Source organism: Cyprinus carpio, chromosome A1, assembly GCF_018340385.1.
Source record: "Cyprinus carpio isolate SPL01 chromosome A1, ASM1834038v1, whole genome shotgun sequence".
NCBI classification, from domain to species: Eukaryota; Metazoa; Chordata; class Actinopteri; order Cypriniformes; family Cyprinidae; genus Cyprinus; species Cyprinus carpio.
The window spans coordinates 25,549,994-25,570,211 of record NC_056572.1 but is presented as its reverse complement, the minus strand read 5'-3'; the positions used below and the strand labels follow the sequence as shown (position 1 = coordinate 25,570,211).

The 20,218-nt window shown below is 35.4% G+C and overlaps 1 protein-coding gene, 2 long non-coding RNA genes and 1 pseudogene across 3 annotated transcripts in view; 2 read left to right on the top strand and 2 right to left on the bottom strand.

The window, feature by feature from the left end:
• LOC109080018 (high affinity immunoglobulin epsilon receptor subunit beta-like) lies at positions 1–2,501 on the bottom strand. Its single transcript, XM_019095122.2, has 6 exons — positions 2,371–2,501; positions 1,202–1,312; positions 1,002–1,058; positions 661–807; positions 460–576; positions 1–248 (listed from the first exon to the last, which is right to left on the bottom strand). Exons 1-6 carry the CDS (start codon positions 2,494–2,496, stop codon positions 234–236), a joined length of 573 nt encoding a protein of 190 aa, XP_018950667.1. The 5' UTR covers positions 2,497–2,501; the 3' UTR covers positions 1–233.
• Positions 2,502–5,280: 2,779 nt separating this feature from the next.
• Positions 5,281–12,613, top strand: LOC122145518 (annotated as a pseudogene).
• A 2,022-nt stretch (positions 12,614–14,635) lies between these two features.
• Positions 14,636–15,524, bottom strand: LOC109045934. The gene is made up of 3 exons (XR_002010480.2): positions 15,363–15,524; positions 15,028–15,126; positions 14,636–14,902 (listed from the first exon to the last, which is right to left on the bottom strand). It is a non-coding gene; the product is annotated as an uncharacterized LOC109045934 (long non-coding RNA).
• A 3,224-nt stretch (positions 15,525–18,748) lies between these two features.
• The window catches only part of LOC122134853, a 4,067-nt gene continuing 2,597 nt past the window's right edge, over positions 18,749–20,218 (top strand). Inside the window, exons 1-3 of the long non-coding RNA XR_006153193.1 lie at positions 18,749–18,857; positions 19,457–19,501; positions 19,583–19,645. This is a non-coding gene — a long non-coding RNA (uncharacterized LOC122134853). The remainder of the gene's footprint in view (positions 18,858–19,456; positions 19,502–19,582; positions 19,646–20,218) is intronic.

Here is a 20,218-nt window from a genome sequence, read left to right as displayed (position 1 = left end):
CCATCTTTAATTGTAACTTTAATAAAAAAAAAAATAAAAAAAACTTTATATACTTTATAAATCTTTATATGTTTAGAATACGTAAGAATACAATTCACTTTAGATTTTAGCCAAACTACAACAACACTTAAATGCATATGTACAAGAAAAACTACATGTATCTATATGAAGTGGATAGATTAAGGTCCTCTAATTTAAATCCAGAAATGTCATACATGATATTAAGCAGGATGTCATTCAGTCACGGTCTGAGAAAGAAAGAGAGAAATCCACATGGTGAATTAGAAGGATACTTTAAATTTAATAATGAATGAATGAATTAAGAATTAGGCAATTCAAAATCAATAACACACACACACACACACACACACACACACACACACACACACACACACACACACACACACACAATAAAATATATACCTTTATAATAAAATATTTTTCTAATGAAATATTTACCGCATAGCCTGTAAAGTTCCTTCTCTGATTATACAGTATAACTGTAAAAGCAGTGGAAATTACTGTCTGGACCATACTGACCATGGAGATGGTTGTCTTCAATCCTGTGCTAAAATGCTGATTTAAAGAAAGAGTCCTTACTAAAATATGCAACTGTTTAATATGATAGAACTCTCACATATGAGGGTATGAGATACTTACAGTGACATAATTCTGGTAGTCACACTTCATTCGTGATCCCATATGGCATTTGGTTGCCACATTGAAAGCAATGTCAGCATAGTACATGATAAGTGCAATAACTGAGATGATAATGGCCACAGCAGAGACTGCCAAACATACAGACACCTAAAGGCAAGTGCAAATTTCATTATTTATTTTTTTGTCTTTTTAATTATTAATTTAGATTTTCTGTTATACAAAATGTGCCTGCTGATGTGAAGCCTTTGCATTTGATTATGGGTGAAATACAGGAATGGCATATGCCAATCTCTAAAATGTGCTCTAACAGTTTGTCTGTCTTGTTGTAAGTTCAAACTCACTGCTTTCAAGGTAGCATATTTTTCCAATACTATTCCAGCTGCGCCTGAAATGACAAACTGTTTGGAAAAAGGAAACAAAAATGAAGTTCAGTGATAGGTCCATCATTGGCAGATATACAATTTACTGTACATTCAATACTTTGCTATCACCTTAAACTGTTATATAACCACCATGTCCTAACATATTAGTGTAATACTACCATAAGGCCACTCCACCATGGCACACCAAAGTTAATTATCATTGTGGTCTTAGTGGACAGCAGAGGTATAGAATAGGAGATGATCAGCAATCCTATTATTATCTGAGCGACCTATGAGAGACAGAAAAAAAAAGGCAAGAGAGAGGCTCAGCAAGAATGTCATACATCTCCAAGTAAAATATAAGTTTTTGTAATAGGTGGCATTACATTTCAATCAGTTTTAGCTGAGGTGTGATATTAAAATATTACAGAAAGTATCTTAAACAAAAATGATCTTTCTTCTAATGATCTTTTTTCACCTTCAGTACCATGACTGAGGTGAGACCCTTGAGCAAGGCACCAAACCCCCAACTGCTGCAAAGGCACCAAACACGCCACAGCAAAAATGGCTGTCCACTGCTCCAGATGTGTGTTTGTTCGCTACTCACTGCTGTGTGTGTGCACTTGGATGGGTTAAATGCAGAGCACAAATTTTGTCACATCACTTTCACTTTTTCACTTTCATTAAGTGTTTAGCACTTCTTAGTAGTGCTAAATTGTAAATATAGTCAAGACTATACTAAAAAAATATTAAGGACACAAGCTTTTTATTTATAAGACTGGAACACAGCACTGATGAATCAGAACTATCTGTTTTATAATTAATATACTACACTATATTTGTAGTTTTAAATGTAGACTTTCTTAAGAAATATTATTTAACTTAACTATAAATGTTGTAATGTATAAAATAAACTACCAGGCAAAAATTTAATTTAAAATTGCAAAAATGGACAGGGACCAATGCAACCCTTAACATCGGCCCTACTGGAAATAATTAATTATTTCAAAGAAATTTTATGATGCTCTGCCTTGTTTGTGTTCTTAATCAGCATTTTAAGAGATTTTGAGGACTACAGTTACATATTATATACAGATATAAAGACAAGATGAAAGGTGCAAAGAAAATGTAAATTTACACGTATTGTTAATTTGCTGGTATACAAATATGTTGTCTTTTCTCTTATGACAGAGAAAAGACATTTGCTTTGTGAATTTAATTTATGAAATTATAGGTGAAGAGAACCCCCATTTTCTTTCAAGATGAAAAATTGTGCTAGAAAACCTCCTGTGAGAATCTGTGCGGAGCCCTTTAAAATGATTGAAGCCATAACACGACGTTCACTCACCCCGAATATTTTGGGCTCCCCCTTCTCGATGCTGTCCCGCAGAGCTTTTTGTTTGTCTTGAAGCTTTTCCTCTACCTGAGTCCGGACAGTGTTCACTGTCAGGTCCGTCGACACGGTCAAAGTCATCCTTTGTTTTCAAGTAAGTGAAGTTTGTAATAACAAATGCGACAATGATGAACACGTCTTTAAAGTAATGTCAGATACTTTTAAGTACAACAAACTCGATGTTCACGCAGAGCGGAATTCCACGTGAATGAGTGAGACAGGCTGACCTAAAAAAAAAAAAATCTGAAAGAATTCTGCACGCTCTTTTGAGTTATCTGTTGTGTCCAGGCTGAACTCGTCTCTTTGCGCAACAATCCAAAAGAATAGATCTGGGCTTCAATTCTGTCTGCAATCCAAAAACAGTTAGACCCACCCTTGCATTTTTATGCAAGCATCACAAAAACAAAGGGGGTCTGTCCAGCCCCTTCTCCCCATAAGAGCTTTTATTACGTGTTTTTGATCACTTCATAAACGGCTCTCGGTTTCTGTCAGCCACGAGCTTTCTAGGATTCTCACATTCGAGGTGAGTCGGTCGTGCATTGTTTAAAAAAAAGTTACACTTGACTGGACATGGTTATCAGTAACATATAACATTCTTTACATATTCATGGATGTATTTTTATTTTTATTGGTGATGCCTGAAAATAGTTTTTAAAAAGTGCATCTAAATTGTGTAGTGGCTTGCAATGGTTATCATGTGTATTTGTGTTTGCATGCTATACAAATAAATGAAAAAGGAAACTAGAAGGAGCTGTATTGAACATCTGGGGATTCCAGCCCACTTAAGGCAATGCATGAAGTGTACAATTTTTTTCTACCCCTACCCCTTTTCCTCTGCAGTGCTGTTGTGCAATCAAGATTGTATGTGCTGCTCCTCTCTCCAGACACATTTTTTGTATTATATACGCCCACTTCCTGTCCACACAAAGATGTTTTTCTCCACCAGCATCTGTATTCCTGCAATACGTTCCATTATTCCAGGGGGATCAGATCATGTTTCATACTCTCTCACTATTATCTCCATCTGTAAAGAGCCATTATAATCATTGATCTGGACTTTGAAATTTCCCTATTTTTCAGAGTTTTAGCTGGGTTTTTAAGATGTCAAGCAACCAAATGCTGCCTACTGACTCGGATCCTCCCAAATTCCATCGCCTGTTCAAGTTTTATGACCCTGAAGTGGTGGCAGTAAGTGGATGTGGGCCAAATAATTTACCATTAAGGAAGACAGGGGATCATACTGTAATCATACTGTAATAGTTTCCTTTGAGATGTTTTGCTTAATGTTGTTGTTGAAAATATGTTTGAAATTTAAACTCTCACCATGTGTTTTCCCTCTCTAGCTTATGGCAATATTACTAGGTTTGTTCCAGCTCCTCCTGACTATACCAGCCTACAACATCAGCATTGATATACAATACTTGTTTGTGTGCCCCCTCTGTGTTGGTTCTGTGGTATGTTTATTTCACTGCTAAGATACTGTAGTTGTTATGGTTTTAAATGTTTGTCTTATTGTTATGGTAAATTTGCTAAAACACAAAATACATAAAATGATCATACACAAAGCAAACATAGCATATTAACACATAGCATATAGTCCCAGTGACCTACTGCCCATTAGCTTTTGTACAATTGCATACTTTTTTCTGACAATTTCTTTAATCAACTTTCTCTTCTTATTCTGATGTTTTTATTTTTTTATGTAGTCTGTGATTGCTGGGTCATTTGGTATGGCATCTGAAAGAACTCCTAAGAGAGAACTGGTAAATTCAAGTAACTAGAGCTTCTTATTGGATGTGGAAAGTTAAACTTTATTCTGAAGTATAAGCGAGTGTCTGTTTTTCTCCCTCCAAGTTAAAAAACTGTCTGATCTCTGGTCTTGCTGGCCTGGTGGGGACACTGATTGGTCTTATTCTGTATGCTTATGCTGCAAGTACCTCTCTGGACATCCCTCCTTGCTCACCTGAATCCTATGATTGTCCACAAACAGTCTTTCAAGTAAGTGAAAATTTTTGATTTATCCTGCCATTAGCCAGTTATACAAATGAAAATAAAAACTGGCCAGTTTTACACATTAATATCTGCCAGCCTACTTCATATATTAATGCCAAAAGATACAACTACATTGCAAAAGAGCATAATACACATTCTGCGCTGTGACACACTATTTTTTGTCATGGTTAATGGCGAATTTACATGCTACAAATGACATTATCAAATACTTTTATGTTTTTTTCTTCAGATTTTTATTTAATATGAACTCAATACATCTTCTCTTTTTGTTTTGACAGAATTTTTACAAAGCAATCTCTGGGCAGCTGTTGTTTTATGATATTGCAGCGCTGGTTCTTCACTGTTTCCTATCATTTTCTGCATTTAAAGGACTGAGAATACACTGAGATTACATTATCCATACACCTTCTCTTTTAGGCACAGAATTTTTTAACAAGCATTTAATCTTTATATTTAAATTAGTATTTTGTCTCTAAATCATAATCACTGATATTGTTTTTCTATGTGTTTTTTTCTTTTCTTAAAAATGTGAATTTACAATATTGTCATGTACAAAACACATATTTGGAAATCTTTGTGAAACTGGAGACATTAACTCACACTGTAAACATTTTACCTGCGATTACTGAAAATGTAAGATTATTTGCTACTTTATTATTAAGTAAAAAATAAACAATCTTGATGGTATTTTCGACCACTTTGTTTAATTATCCATGAAATCACTGCTATGAAACGATCCATGAAACTCTGAAAGCTAGTAAAGTCTCAAATTACTTTCACAAATGAAATGGATATGATCAAATATGTAAAATAAATTATGAAAACGTATAGTTTTAAAATGCCTTTAATTCCAAACGCTAATATTAATGTTCTACTATGGGCGTCTCTTTAGTGCTTATATTTGTAAATCTGTAAGACGATTCTTTCTGCATTATTTAACTTCTATATTAAAAAAAAATAATCTATGTTGCCTTTCTGGTGAAACATTATGACCTACCCTACTGCCATGTCACACAGGCAGTGGAATATTCCCGTCACATCGGGGTTTCCCTCTCAGCAGAGAGTATAGTTTGCTTTCAGTCAGCTGAACACACGACGATACCATATAAAATCAATGTTGGGGGACCATTATGATTTTTCACGAAAGGGGGAGATTGTCTTTTAATTTTCTGCATTATAAAACCCGTATATAAGTATTTAATCTATTCCCCCAAACTAAATTTGATATCCTTGACAAGAGATGTAAATTGTGTTTTTAGACTGTTTTAAACATGTCTCACCTACCCTCGACAAAATCGACAATGGTTTCATCCAAAGATGGCCACGATATCTGTCAACGAGAAGTGAAACTTTCCCTTAAGAATAGGAATATACCCCGTCATTCAACCTTCATTTGGACTATTTGTCTCGAATTGACATCGATGCGGGTTTTACTGGACAAACATTATTAAGGTTTTCTGATTTGTTTTCTCGTTCGACGCCGTTTCTGTATTGAATACTAACCCGCCTTGCTCAACTGCTCTCGTTTAAGTGAGCTAGCCGTATTGCTAATCGCGGGGAGATTCTCGTCTCCGGGAATAATTTCGGGAGCATATTTCTACTTTGAGTCGCTAAATAAAGCGCGACACCTGGTACCGATACTGTCAGCTAAGTGTTTCTCGCAGGAAGCGGGTTTTGACGCCGAGGACGCTCGCGAGGTAGTTGTCAGGCTCATCACTTCCGTCTACAGCTTTACGTCACTCGCTTCCAGTTAAGTTTGATGTTTTTCCATGAGCACTGTGCGGAGAGGACTTTGATTTGCTTGTACCTTGTAAGTATTGGGGGATTCTTTAAGAAATACCAAGCAGGTAGAGTTCAGATTAGGTTCATTAGCATAATCTCTAGCCATACTTTAAGTAATCCACTGTTACATGCACTGTCTGAATGATAGATGACTGCCACAGATTACCTTTCAGTTCAAGGAGTGGTTTGATATCCGAAATGACACTTGCCAAGTATAAACTGCTAGGGCTGTCACGATAACTACTTTTGTTGTGCGATATATTGCAGAAATTAAATGCGTTAAATTATATCATTGCTATTTTAAGACCATTTTATGCCACTGATTAATGACAGTATGACAATATAATAGCATAATAATGCAAGTAAACACTTTCAAAGAACAAAAAATAAATAAATACATAATCTGATCCGATACCAGCACATTTTTTAAATCAGTGTAGAATTAATGTACTTCTGTGTGTTGACCTGATCGTCACTTCTTTTGTGTTTTAAACACAATCTACCAAATATAGGCAACTTAATTTTAATGAAAAATAACAAATAAAAAAGATATAATCATAATTTATGAAAGTAATACTATTATAAACTAGGTTAGTTTATTGTAGAAAAATCATGAGTGCACAATAGTTTTATAAAATGTAAACATTTAGTGAAATGACATTAGTGGGGAACGAATAAAAGTGAGTAAGTGTAGGACTAAATCTGGTAAAATGTTATACATTGCTCTTTGTAATGTGGTAAAATACATTCATGAAAATTAGCACAACTTTACCGCAGAAAAAAACATGTTTACAGCCTGGTACAAAAAGTGGTTGTGGTCTATATAGCTAATTTTGCCCTTCATGCCAACTGTGAGGGGGATGAATTTTTTTTATAACTCATCCGTTTAAATTATATTAAGCCTTAAAGTTCTGCATAATTAAGGGCGTGGCCACTTGAGTGACAGGTGGATTGCCGCTGCTGACACTGCCGTCAAACTAGGTGGGCGTGGTTTCAGCAACCAGCTCCCTCCTCTTTGCCCATTTTCGATAATCCGGGAGTGACGCGCTGCCAAGATGGCGTTGGCTGGCTCCGCCCACTTTAGGGTTCAAAAACGCTCTTCAGAAACCTACGGGTGATGTCACTGACACTATGTCCATGTTTTTATACAGTCTATGGGGAGATGATGCTTTGTCCATGTTTTTGTAAAGTATATGGGGACGAGTTGGAAGGGATTTTGTAAATCATTATTTTTAATTCTAAAAAAAAAAAAAGTTGCAATATATATCGCGGCACCAAAAATTATCACGCTCATTTTCATATATCCTGAAATATGTCAATATTATTGACTATCGCGACAGGCCTATAAACTGCTAGCCTGGTTCAACTTAAAAGCATCTATTACCCAAAAATGTAAATTCTGATATCATTTACTCATGTTTTTTGCTAACCTGTATGGCTTTCTTTCTTTCGTGGAACACGCTATGAGATGTCAATAGCATGCTGGTCTAATGATTAAGATGAGCTGTAATGTAATAAGTAAATTATTAGCACACATAAGTAAGCTCACTGTTTATCTTTAGCTGTCCTAGCAAATCAATGGAGAAGCTTCAAGACCTCAACCAGTCCGAGTTGCAGGATTTGCTGGACAACTCGGAACGGGTGGAGTCTATGGCACTGGAGTCTGATGAGGTAAGATGATTATGAAAGGATAGTTCACCCATTAATAGAAAATTCTGTTATTATTTATTCACCCTCACATTATTCCAAACTAATTTTATTTTCCTTTTTTCCGTGGAACACAAAAGGAGATGTTAGGAAGGATGTTAATGCTGCTCTCTGCCATGCAATGAAAGTGAATGGTGTCCATGGTCCAAAAAAAGACCTTTAAAAGTACCTTACATCCTTAAACATAAAGGTTCTTTATTGTCATCTATGGTTCTGTGAAGAACCTTTAACATCCATGGAACTTTTCTGTTGGTTAAAAGGTTATTTAGATTATTAAACTGTTCTTTAGGTTTTTATTGAGAACTGTTCACTGAAAGGATCTTTTGAAAACCCAGACTGGTTCTTCTAAGTAGGGTGACCATTTGCGCCGTTCATATGGGACACGTCCCGGCCAGGATTTTAATGTTGCCTAAAATATTCAGGTTTTGGCTGTTTGCACTGTGTAGGTCGAGCTATTGAGAGCAGAGCAGACGGCTCCTTATGCTTTCGAATCGCTCTCACACCTACTTTGTTTTTTTTTTGTTTTTTTTATTGGTGTGCAGCGACGCTTCAAGTCAAATGAACGAACAAACACGTGCGCATATTTGCATCGCTTTGATCATTCCCTGTAGATCTCACCTTCTCATGCGCAGCCCCACGATTGGTCGATTATGTACAATACCTGCATGTTATTGGTCAAACTGCTTTGGATGTTTTAGGCAATATTGAAATTCTTGCCAGGACGTGTAAAATTTGTGTCAGGATCAATTTAAAGGCCTCCCTGCATTTTTGTCAAACCTACTGTGACACGTACTTGTGTTTTATATTTGAATATACATAAATGAGATTTCAGAGCTTTGTTAGTGGAGGAAAGTTAATTAATCAATTAGTGAATAATTGTGTTGTTCTTTGCATAATGAATATAAGGCAAATGCTGTATTTCTCATCAGTATTTCTTAATCCATGTCTCTGTGAACTGTAATTTTATAATTGGTTAAAGTGATAGTTCAAAAAAAATAAAAATTCAGACACAAAAAAAGATGATATTTTGAAGAATTAGGGTAACCAAAAAGTTGCTGGTAGCCACTGACTTCCATATAACGGAGAAAAAAAAATACTATGGAGGTCAATGGCTACCAGCAACTGTTTGGTTACCAACACTCTTCAAAATATCATCTTTTGTGAAAATCAGAAAAAAGAAACTCATACATGTTTGGAACAACTTAAGGGTGTGTAAATGATGACAAAATTTTCATTTTTGGATGGATTACCCCTTTAACCAGCTTATATTATTGAGGCTATAAATGAACATTAACATTTGTGTGTATTGCTAAAGATTTAAAATGAATCATCAGATTGAATTTTCATATGTATATCCACTCATCTCTGTACATCTAGTCATTTTTGTTTGTTTGTTTCTGGTAATCCCTTCATGACTTCATTCAGAAATTAATCAGCACCATCTACTCCGCATCAACATCAATCATTAAGTAAACTCCACAGTCTTAAGAGTCCAGCCGAGGATGGATTGTCTTAGTGGACCTTATGATGTCTATAGCGGTGTAGCTTTTTGTCACGTGTCACTGTTATTCTTCTGCAGATTCAGAACATTCAGTTGGAGAGGGAGATGGCTCTGGCTGCCAACCGCAGTCTGGCCGAGCAAAACCTGGACATGAAGCCCCGTCTCGAAACAGAGAGGGCGCGACTGGTGGGAAAATACGCTGAACTAGAGAAAACGTGAAGGAGAAATACAAACAGCACTGTGCCGTGAGAGGTAAGGGAAAGAAGGAATCGATCTGGGTTATGAACGTAAAGGTTTCAAAAAGAATAAGCAATGATGCTGGGTAAATTGATGTATAATGAAAGGGGAGAGAAAATGATTGATGTCATAGCAGGTTTTTTCTAAAAACCTGGTGAGTAGTTTTTGCTTCGAGACAAGAAATTAATTATTTGATAATGATGTGCTTTTGTATTAAACTATTAAAAACATACTATTTTGGGATCATCACGAAGAATAAGAAATGTAAAATATTAAAAAATTGCATATCCTTTTTTGATGAATTCATGATCAAAACCAGATTAACATTTCCAGATTTCTGTTTTACAACAACTAATTTTTATTGATTTTATTGTGGAAAGGCTTTTTATTTTTTTGTCGTATTTTTATGTTTTATTTAATACATTTTCCCTATTCTGTTTCCGTTCAGCTGTAACTGGACGGTTTTATATCTTGATGTATTAATGTCCTGTTTTGTTTGTTATTGGCAAGTTTTTGAAATAAACAAAATCCCAAGAAAAATAAAATGTAAATATCTTAGTAAAGTGTTTCAGTGTAAGAAAATGATTTTGAATATTCTAAAAGAGAAGGTTTAGGCAGTGTGAAAAATAGATTGAATCTTTTTAAAAAAAGATTCTATTATTAGCACTGCTTTTTAGCTCAAGAAGTGTAATTAGAATTTCAGTGTTTCTTTTAACTTTTGTTAAACTGCACTGGCAGTTTTCATGGCACCCTGGAACAGTCACAGGAATTCTTTGTTTTCTAAACAGAGCCAGGTTGTTCAGCCCAGACAAATCTTCTATATGTGCATATGTCTGTCAGATAGTGCTGTTCTAAATGAGCTTGGTTTTGTTTCTGCCGGCTCATTCCCCTCCCCTTTTTCCATCTGTGATATTACACAATACATCACACAAAGTATCTGGTCTCTTTCTCTGTAGTCTCATTCTCCTTTCTTCCTCTCAGGTCTATTCATTACTGCTTTTTTCCTTTGTTTAAAAATGATTACACATTTTAGTCAACTGATTTTGTTCTCACTTTTCATTTCTTACGCTTTTTACAAGCCATGCTATATATGTATCAGCTGCTCCTCTCCCACTTCTGTTTTCTTTTTTCTTTTTTCCCTTCCCCTCTCTGCGACAGTATCATGGCATGTTTTCTTTCTCCGGGAGGGGGGTTTGTCTCGTCTGCAGACAGAGGGCACCAACACAGAGGAAGAATCAGAGGTGGGCCACCATCTCCTTTATAATCACCCGTTTTCATTATTTATTATTTTTTTTTTGTTGATGTTTGCTTTTTCCGTTGGTGAAACTGTCAGGTTTGTTTATTGATAAATAAGCAAAGGATGATTATTCGTGAAAGAAATTTAAGAGAATAAAACTGTGCTCTTGTTGTAAAATAAAATCTGTTATAACCTTATACGTATCTTTTATATTAACCATATACGTTTATATAAATCCATTATTAACATCAGAAGACATTTTACATTAAATAAATCTACGAAACTGTATGCAATTACTTAAAAAATGTTAAGTTCTTGTATGTTCGGAAAATCATGTGCAAATCTTACAGCCTTGATGTACGTCAGTTTTTTCATAAACACAACCATTCAAAATTTTTTCAGAAATACAGGACGGCATTTTTTGTTTTGAAATAAAAATACCAGATAAAAAAATCAAATAGTAATATTATGTTATTATAACTAGAAGTAATTATAATTAAATTATGAATAATTATGTTATATTATAATATTGATGATATATTTATTAACAAAACTTACATCTTTAGCTAAGAAAAATCTTGTTATATAATCCTAACCAATCTAAAGGATTCTTTGAACAGAGTTTTTGGATAATGCAGTATTTTTTTTTACTATACAAATAGTCGTTCATGAAATGGTCATTATGAATGCTTTGCAAAAATATTTGATTAATTTAATGCATCTAAGTTAGTCTTAGTGTTTTCCAGACTTTTGAATGTGTTGGCATATTTTCATATTTGAAGGCTTATGAACTACTGATTTCCTAAGCATTATATAATATTATAAAACTTGTAAGCAACACCCCACAGTTTGAGGATTTGAAAATCACTCAATCTCTTTTCTCTCAGGTTTTAGCAGATGAGTTTCTTGGAGGTTCGATATCGCTGGACTCCTTCCTCGAACGCTTCCTTTCCCTCCGCTCTCTGGCTCACACGAGACGAGTGCGCATTGAAAAGCTGCAAGAAATTCTCAGCCCACAAAAAGCAAAGGGATTGGCGATGCTACAGTGACATCCACAAACCTGTGCTAATCAGGACGCTGGCTCATCATCACCATGGCAACAACCGCAGCCTCAACAGCAACAGAGCTCCAAAATCAGTGCTCCCTCCAATGCCTCCACGTCTGCTCTGCCCTACACCCCCTACCCGGTTGCTCCCCCCCCTTCAGCCTCCACAGCGGGCACCACTAATCCTAGAACAGCGTTTCAGCCCTACCCCAGCCAGGTCCCCCCTTTCCTCCCATCAACAGGCTACACAGCTCCCAGGCCTGCGTTTGGTCCTCCCACTTTGCCTTTACCCCACCCAACCACCATTTTCCTGCCCCACCTTTTGGGCAGTTTGGTCCAACGCCTGCCCCGTACTCCGCTCCATATGCTTATGGAGGGTACAACTACCCCACAGGCCCCCATGGGCCATCAAACCAGTCACCCACATCTAGACCGCTTTATAGGCCAGGTTTTTGGGGTACCACAACCATACTCCTGAGCCACTCTGTGTGTGTCTGTCTTTCTGATGATCTCCCCCTCTCGTCTCTCTCCCTCTTTTCTCCTCCTGTTCTACCTTTTCCTTACCCTCAGATTTAGACATACCCACGTCACATCCTGTTCCTGTCTGAGGCTTATAAAGACAATTGAGTTTGAGCGTGTGCTTGTTTCCCCCATGAAACCTCAGTCAGAGACTCAATACGGGGACACACCGTCTTAAACGGCTCAGTTTGCTGTCCATTTTAAAGCATGTTATCAGTTTTGCAAAATTTTTGATTTATTATATTTAAGGAAGAGATGCTATGGCTTTTTTTTTTTTTTGACAACATAGTGTTACAGCTCAGCCTTATTTGGCTGTCGTTGTTTTTTTTTTTTCAATCATTTTTGTCAAAACTCTCTACTGAGACAGACATGCCACACTACATGAAAGTGTTACATTAGCGTTATGCTAATCTCTTGTCTATACCGCCACTTGTTGACAACGTCATTCGAGAAAGCACAGCACCATTTTCCATTCCATCACAGATGAAAACTCCTTAAAAAGCCAAACTTATTCGTCATCATGAATAAATTGACAACTTCCACGTGTGCAGATTTGGGTGCGGTGCGTCCTGTTATGAATGCTTAGTGTACCAGTGTGCCAACCGATCACTCCAAACCCTCTCAATACCTCTTTTGCTCCATCTTTTTTTCCTTTCACACCCTTCCACTCCATTTATTTAATATACCACTTGACAATGATTGGAAGAAATAGACTTTTACTGTAAGTTCTCTAGCGGGGACGGTGTACTTAACCAATTAAACTAATATTAGGGAAGCCGGAGAACAAGGGATATTAATATAGACATATCTATCTGCTATAGGCACAGGATTTGGTGGTGCAGTTGAGGCATAACATAGCACAGAGCATATGCAAAGAAAATAGGAGTTTCATAACATGCTTACTTTAGTAAATATAGCATTTCTGCGCCTACCGTTAATGTAGATAGACCTTTTTGTGGTAAAACTATGCAGACGAATGCCTGGCTGCATATTTTACACTGAATTTAGACAGAGCGAGACATTTGATGGTCTTGTACAGCTAGCTGTCCAGTCTGTTTCAGAGGCACATTGCCCTCAGAATCATAACGTGGGTGGGATTGGATCTAGTTAACCAACAGAATGCTTTATTTTGTGGTTTGATTTGAGTCCACCTTCAGATTCTGCCACATGAACACCCCACTAGACCACAGTTGTCGGCCTATCCATCAAAATGGCCTGTGCGTGCCATTACGTGGTGTTATGTAGATCCGTAAAAGCCCCATCTATATGAGGTCTCCTTGTCGGCCAACCGGAGGTCCATGTGAATCACACTAGCACTCCACACTAACAGCCTCAAACTCTTTGGCAACAGGAGCTGGGAGCGGGGCCTTCGAACCGTCAGCTTTAGAATAAACGTGCGGGGTCTCTCTTTATTTTTGTACTTTAAAACAATTCAAAACCAGAGGCATCCTCAATCAAGCCTCGAGTGGCTTTATCTAATTCATGTACTCAGGTTTGTAGCAAAACCCCCACGTTTAGGTTCCCTCCCCAGCACCTGGAGCGAGGGAGAGGAGTGATACCACATGAGGATGAGAGAAAAAAAATGGGATGAAAATTTTATTAGCGCATTGATTTGCAGCATTGGAGGAAAGAAATTCTGTTGCATTGGTTGTGATGACTGTAGTCTATTAAATGTGTATTTTTATTTTTACTGTCCTTTTTTCGGGTGTGAATATTAAACACTGAAGTTGATCTACTGTGTTGACTGGAACTGATTTTATTTTTTTATTTTTTTGTGAAATGAAATTAATTTTATCCAACACATTGATCAAAGGTGACAGTAAGGACAATTGTAATGTTCCAATGGATTTCTATTTCAAATATATGCTGTTTTTTTAACTTTCAATTCATCAAAAAAAATGTATCTCCGTTTTCACAAAAAAATATTAAGCAGCAAAACTGTTCAACATTGATAATAATAATAAGAACTGTTACTTGAGTTCCAAATCAGCATATTAGAATGAAGAGTCATGTGACTCTGAAGACTGGAGTGATGACTGCTGAAAATTCAACTTTGCCATCACAGGTATAAATTACATTTTAAAATATATTCAAATAGAAAACAGTAAAAAAGAAATGATAATATTTAACAATATTATTATTTTTACTGTATTTTTGATCAAATGAAAGCAGCCTTGGTGAACATAAGAAACGTCTGTCATAAAACGTATACTGACCCCAAACATAAAGTTTTTTTTTTTTTTCACGTTTTCACAAATTTACAAGAAAAGAAATGGTAGTTCAGCTCATTGACTCACTTTTGAAGGCTGTTTAAATTCCGTTCATATTGAATCATAGATGAGAGTTTCAAGAGGGTGTTGGGGGAATTTTGTTGTACACATACAAAACCCAGTCTTTACGGTTCTCTCTCCAACTGTACGATATGGTAAACCAACCCCGACGACACCTGAGAAAAAACGAGAGAGTGAGGGAGGGAAAGAGGTGGCTGGGAAAGATTGTGAATGAAAAGAAGATATGAGTAACGATGAAATGAAAAGATAGATGTGGATATCGGTGGTTTTACAGCCTTACCGTTTGCCGCAGTTGATTACTGTGAGCACGATTAATCATCTTTGTGCAACTTGTGTGAGTGTTTTCAGAGTGTGCCGTACACCACAAGAGGCTCGGTTCCTGTATGCAAAAAGACAGAGTTTGAATATGCAGATTTTATTGATGCTTCATTGTTTACTCCACCAACCATCTTTCATTTTTAGATGATTTTTTTTTTTTTTACCACCAACTTTTAATGTTTTATTTTTAAAATTGCATTTTTACAAATTCAAAAAAAAAAATATATATATTTTTTAACATTTAATATCAAGTTAGAAAATATCACACTACTTGCTACCTTTTCTCCTCCCACTTACCTACGCTCACATTTTTTCAGCCTTTCTTCATTTCCGTATGCAGCTCTCTTTGAAGTGAGGAAGCAGTGCAGTGTGCAATCAAACAACGATTGAGATTAAAAGACATGCTTTTTATGGAGAAACAGAGGATGGGGGCGGGGAAATAAAGATTGTAGCTCCACACCTCTGCTTATTTTCCTTTCACTTGATTTTTCTTGTCACTTGCTCCACACATTTGTTTCTTGTCAGTCACCCCGCAAGGTAAGATCTGATAATATATAGTTAAAAAGCTGGTTAGAAGTTGTGGTGGTTCATAGGTTTTTGATGTTTGACTCTCTTTGAGAAAGAAAATCTTCAAATGCTGCTGAAACAGAGACGTGAAGACAGCTGTCAATTACAAATGAGACATAATGTGACATTTCTAAAAATAAGAATTTAAATAACTTAACAAAAGGGAGTCCAGTTTGTATCGACAAATTTATTACTGTATGTCACTGTAGTGAATGATTTGTTCTTATTGTGGTTCAAGTCACGGTACGATTGGTCTTTGCCATTCTGATAAAAAAATAAAAGTACAGGCCAAAGATTTTATTATAGTCATGGTTTTGTATTTGTTTGCTTTATCTGAACCACTAAAAAGTATGTGAAAAACAAAATGAAACGTTATAATTCAGTCGAGGCCCAATTAGATAAACAAAATACAGCGTTTTGCTTGTCATGTACCAGAGGTCATTCATTTGACCTCTAGGCCTGTTATCTTTTTAAGTGCTTATAGAGTCACTTTGTTTAGGCAAATGAAGTAAAATTTTGCTTTAAATGTTCGGCAAACCTTTTTGCCAGATGGAAAACTCTCTGCTGATGACTCTTACGACGCTCCTGCTCCTTGGAGTTCGTAAGTAAATTGTTTTCTCTTTAAATATATTTCACTGTTGCACTCTTATATTATATGATTATTATATGTACTGTTACACGTATGATCTGCTCTGCCCCTGAAACCCTGCCACTTGCAGAAAATATTTGTAGTGAGTTGTAGATGCTGAAGTAGTTAGATTTTTATCTGTATGATTTAATATTTCTCTAGCGAGACAAAACTCTCCAAGGAAAAATAGTGTGCAGCTATAATATATTCAGATGCTTTCAGTCACAGTATTGTACATTACTTTTAAAAACTTTTATAATGCAAAACATTGTTTTTTCTTTAGTAATGAAGAGCTATAATGAATATCTTATATATATATAAATCACAACTTAAAGGCCTGCAAGAATGCATTACAAAATTTGTGCAAGTGCCAATAAAATGTAATATGCTTGTATTTATTTTTTATTTTTATTTTCATTAATCTTTCAAATTCTTACTCTTAATGCCGTATTTACTGGAAACCGATGCCAACGCGAATAACAATGTTGCATGCTATCCATCTAATATGGGTCAACTCTACACATTTCTGTATTATTCATAAAAGACGTATTTTAGATGTTGTGTTTAACATAAATAATGCACATTATAATCATAAGAGAGTAGCCCCTGATAATGATTGTTGTTTACATGTCAAATGGTACTATTTTATCACAAGTTATGCCATGTATCGATGCATTTTTTTAAAGTTAAGTTGTCTTTGCTATGGAAATATGGCAAGAATCTATGAGTGATTACACTGCATACTGTTAAAAAGGAAAATCGTGCCAAATAACATTTTTTCAGCCAATAGTCTGCTAGATCAATCGTTTGATTTTACCATTTGAATTTTAGAGAATAAGAAAATGTAAACAATACCACGGGAAGCAATTTTAAAGGGAAGAGGTCTTAACTACATAAGGTTTTAAACCATTTAACATGTTTAACCCCAGAACTAATGAAAGAGCTTTTAATGTATTTTTGTTTTCCATCAAAAACGAATGTAAATGGTTTATCAACAAGGACATTTTCCTAAATATTAAGCAATGAAAAGTGAAAATCATATAAAATGCCACCTGTATTACACAAAATGTACGTTATTGAAGAATGTTGTTGTGAATAAACACAGACATAGTACATTAGAATTCTTAGATTCCTAGAATTTTCAAATGTATATATAATAGTAATTATGTATTAATATAAATACTTATACATAGGCAGTTTAAACATGTAAATAAGTTTTAAGCTTTTGAAAAGTTTTTTTTCCGCTCATTCCATTCCACTCACATAACTATAATGATTATATAAATATATATATGTATATGTATAATGTATATGGTTAATTTTGGCAATACAAATTATAGATCTATTAAGGCAGTGACTTGGAATATTATGAATATCCACCTATGTTTGCAAAGTGCAATCATGCAATCAAATGTGCATAATGTGTGTGAATGCCTTTGATCACTTTGCAAAAAGTGCAAGATTGTAATGAGTGCAAATGATCCAGCTATCTGCTCTCTGACCTCAGTAACAGGACGTTTTTATGCTTGAATAATGCAGGCTTTTTTTACATAGAAAATATTACATGAAGGTGTGAAGTTCTTAAAACAGAATATGTATTGAGATTCGAAGAAGAACTATCAAAAATATAATATCTCAACTGAAGCGATATCTTCACATTAGTTGCACTGTAATTAAATAAGAGCACAGAACAGCAGTCTGCGAACGCTAATTAACTACAGTTTCTTGATACAACTCTCATTTCATTTCGATCTGAAACTTGAAATGTTTTAAATACCTGGAATTTATTTCAGAACTGCACATTCCATGTGGAGAGGAATTATTGTGGTATTCCAGCATTGTCATGAAAGTAAATTATTTCTATGTGCCTTTTCCCTTTACAGAAGGAATCACAACTCAGACCCAGACCAACAACCTTACAACCCCCTCAACCCCACAATCTATTAATGTTACGACATCCACTGCCCCACAGACCCAATGTCCGAACATCATCCAAAATATTACTAAGTCTGTTCTGTACCAGCTGAAATTAAAATGGATAAAAGGGAGTTCATGTGAAGGTCAGCTGTATCTAGATACTGGTGAGCATAAAAGGCCTTTGTGCTCTAACAGTTACAAAGGCAGGTGGTGGAATGAAGTGTGTAAGGACACAAGATGTGGAGACCTCAAGAGTTATAAGCCCACTTCAAGACAAGCTAAATGTTTTATGCTCACAAGCAATATGACAATCATCGATACTACTGAGTGCAAGGGCCTGCATATCATGTGCCAAGGTGTGTGTGTGTACGTGTTTATTTACAGAGAACAGATTTACTGTATAGATTATATATATGACTCTGTATGCTGGAATGTTTCTTTTGATGTTTTTGTTTCCTATCCGGTTTCATAGGCAAAGTAAATGTTACTGTTACACTATTTAATATGCTGTGCATTTTGAATAACACATTATTTTCTTTTCTTCCTACATTTTCTCAGATTCTCAAGGAAGAGAGAGTTGGCTGCTTATAAAGCAGTAACCGGCATATTAATTTTCTTGATCTTGGGTGTCATTCTGCTTCAGTTCAGTCGGCCCATGTACAAAGCCATCCGCAAAAGATGTGAGTCTGTGAAGTCAACGAGCATGTCTTTCATTCCATATTACTTCTAAAAAATATAAATGCTTTTGAATTTTAAGCACATGGCACCATCAAAATTTCTGTTTTCTTAGAGTCGTTTTGTTCAGTCCGACAGTCTAAATTGTTTTAAAAAATTTAAAGAAAGAAAAATAAGAATAAATATGAGATTCTGCACTTTTCTAGGTCACTAAACAAATCTAAGCAAATTTTTGAGATTGATCATGTGAACTTTTTTGTACAGATGGTCAGATGTTCTTCCTCCATTAAAGCACAAGAGTTCATGCAGCTCAAGTACCACAGACTAGGAAATGATCAAATTCATCTTAATTTTCAGTTCAGTCTTTTGCTTAAATTCCTTTGCTGAGAATATAATTTTTTAAAAGCATTTTCACTTGTGCTCTCACACATTTGGATTTCACTTATGTAATGATAGCTAAAATCAGTATGTCAACATATGGCTTTATATAGTAAAAAAATACTATTTGACTCTCACAATTTCCTGTTCTATTGCCACTGTTTTTTTTTTAATCCAAAGTTAAATGCTCTGTCTAATTTGACTATTTTTACCCTGGTTTATGCAGTTTCACAAAAACGGCAGAGTCGCTGGATCGGCCCGACTGAGAGTGGTGAGTCATTCATCTCACACATTAACATATTCATGACTGGCTACTCAGAAAAGATTCAGCATTTTATCTTTCTTCTTTAAGTGTGCTATCACAGAGGTCAAGGTCCCGCAAACAAAAACACAGAGAAGAGACAGTCCTTTCCTGGTGAGTAATCCCCCTCTTTCTCTCTATCCTGACCATTCTGCACCCTTTCTATTAATCTCTCAGTCGCTTTCATGCTCATTTACTTTGTACTCAGTTGCATAATGATAAATAATTGAGTATTATGATGTATTGGACTTTTCATTCAAACCGCTCAGCAATACATATCACATGAGTGTGCTTTTTTTGGTTGTGATATCTATTTGGATATGTTAGAATATACTATTATCTAACATAAAATTCACATATGAAAGTATCTAAAACATCATCAACAGTTATCAATTTTGAACTTCTCAACTGTACATAACAATTAAGATCATGCAAGATCATAATTTTGACAATCTATAATTCTTTAGTTGAACGAGGGGAGAATTTCATATAATATGTTTAAAAATATAAACCTGCATATTGTCCCAAATGTTTTAGCACCTAGCAGGGATTAATTTAGGCTAATTTGGAATGACCCATTTAGCTATTTTTTTTTTTAAATGTTTATTTAATGCTAAAAACATAACATTTCAAAGTTTTATTTATACATTATTATTTAGAAATTGGAAAGCATATAAAAGTAATATT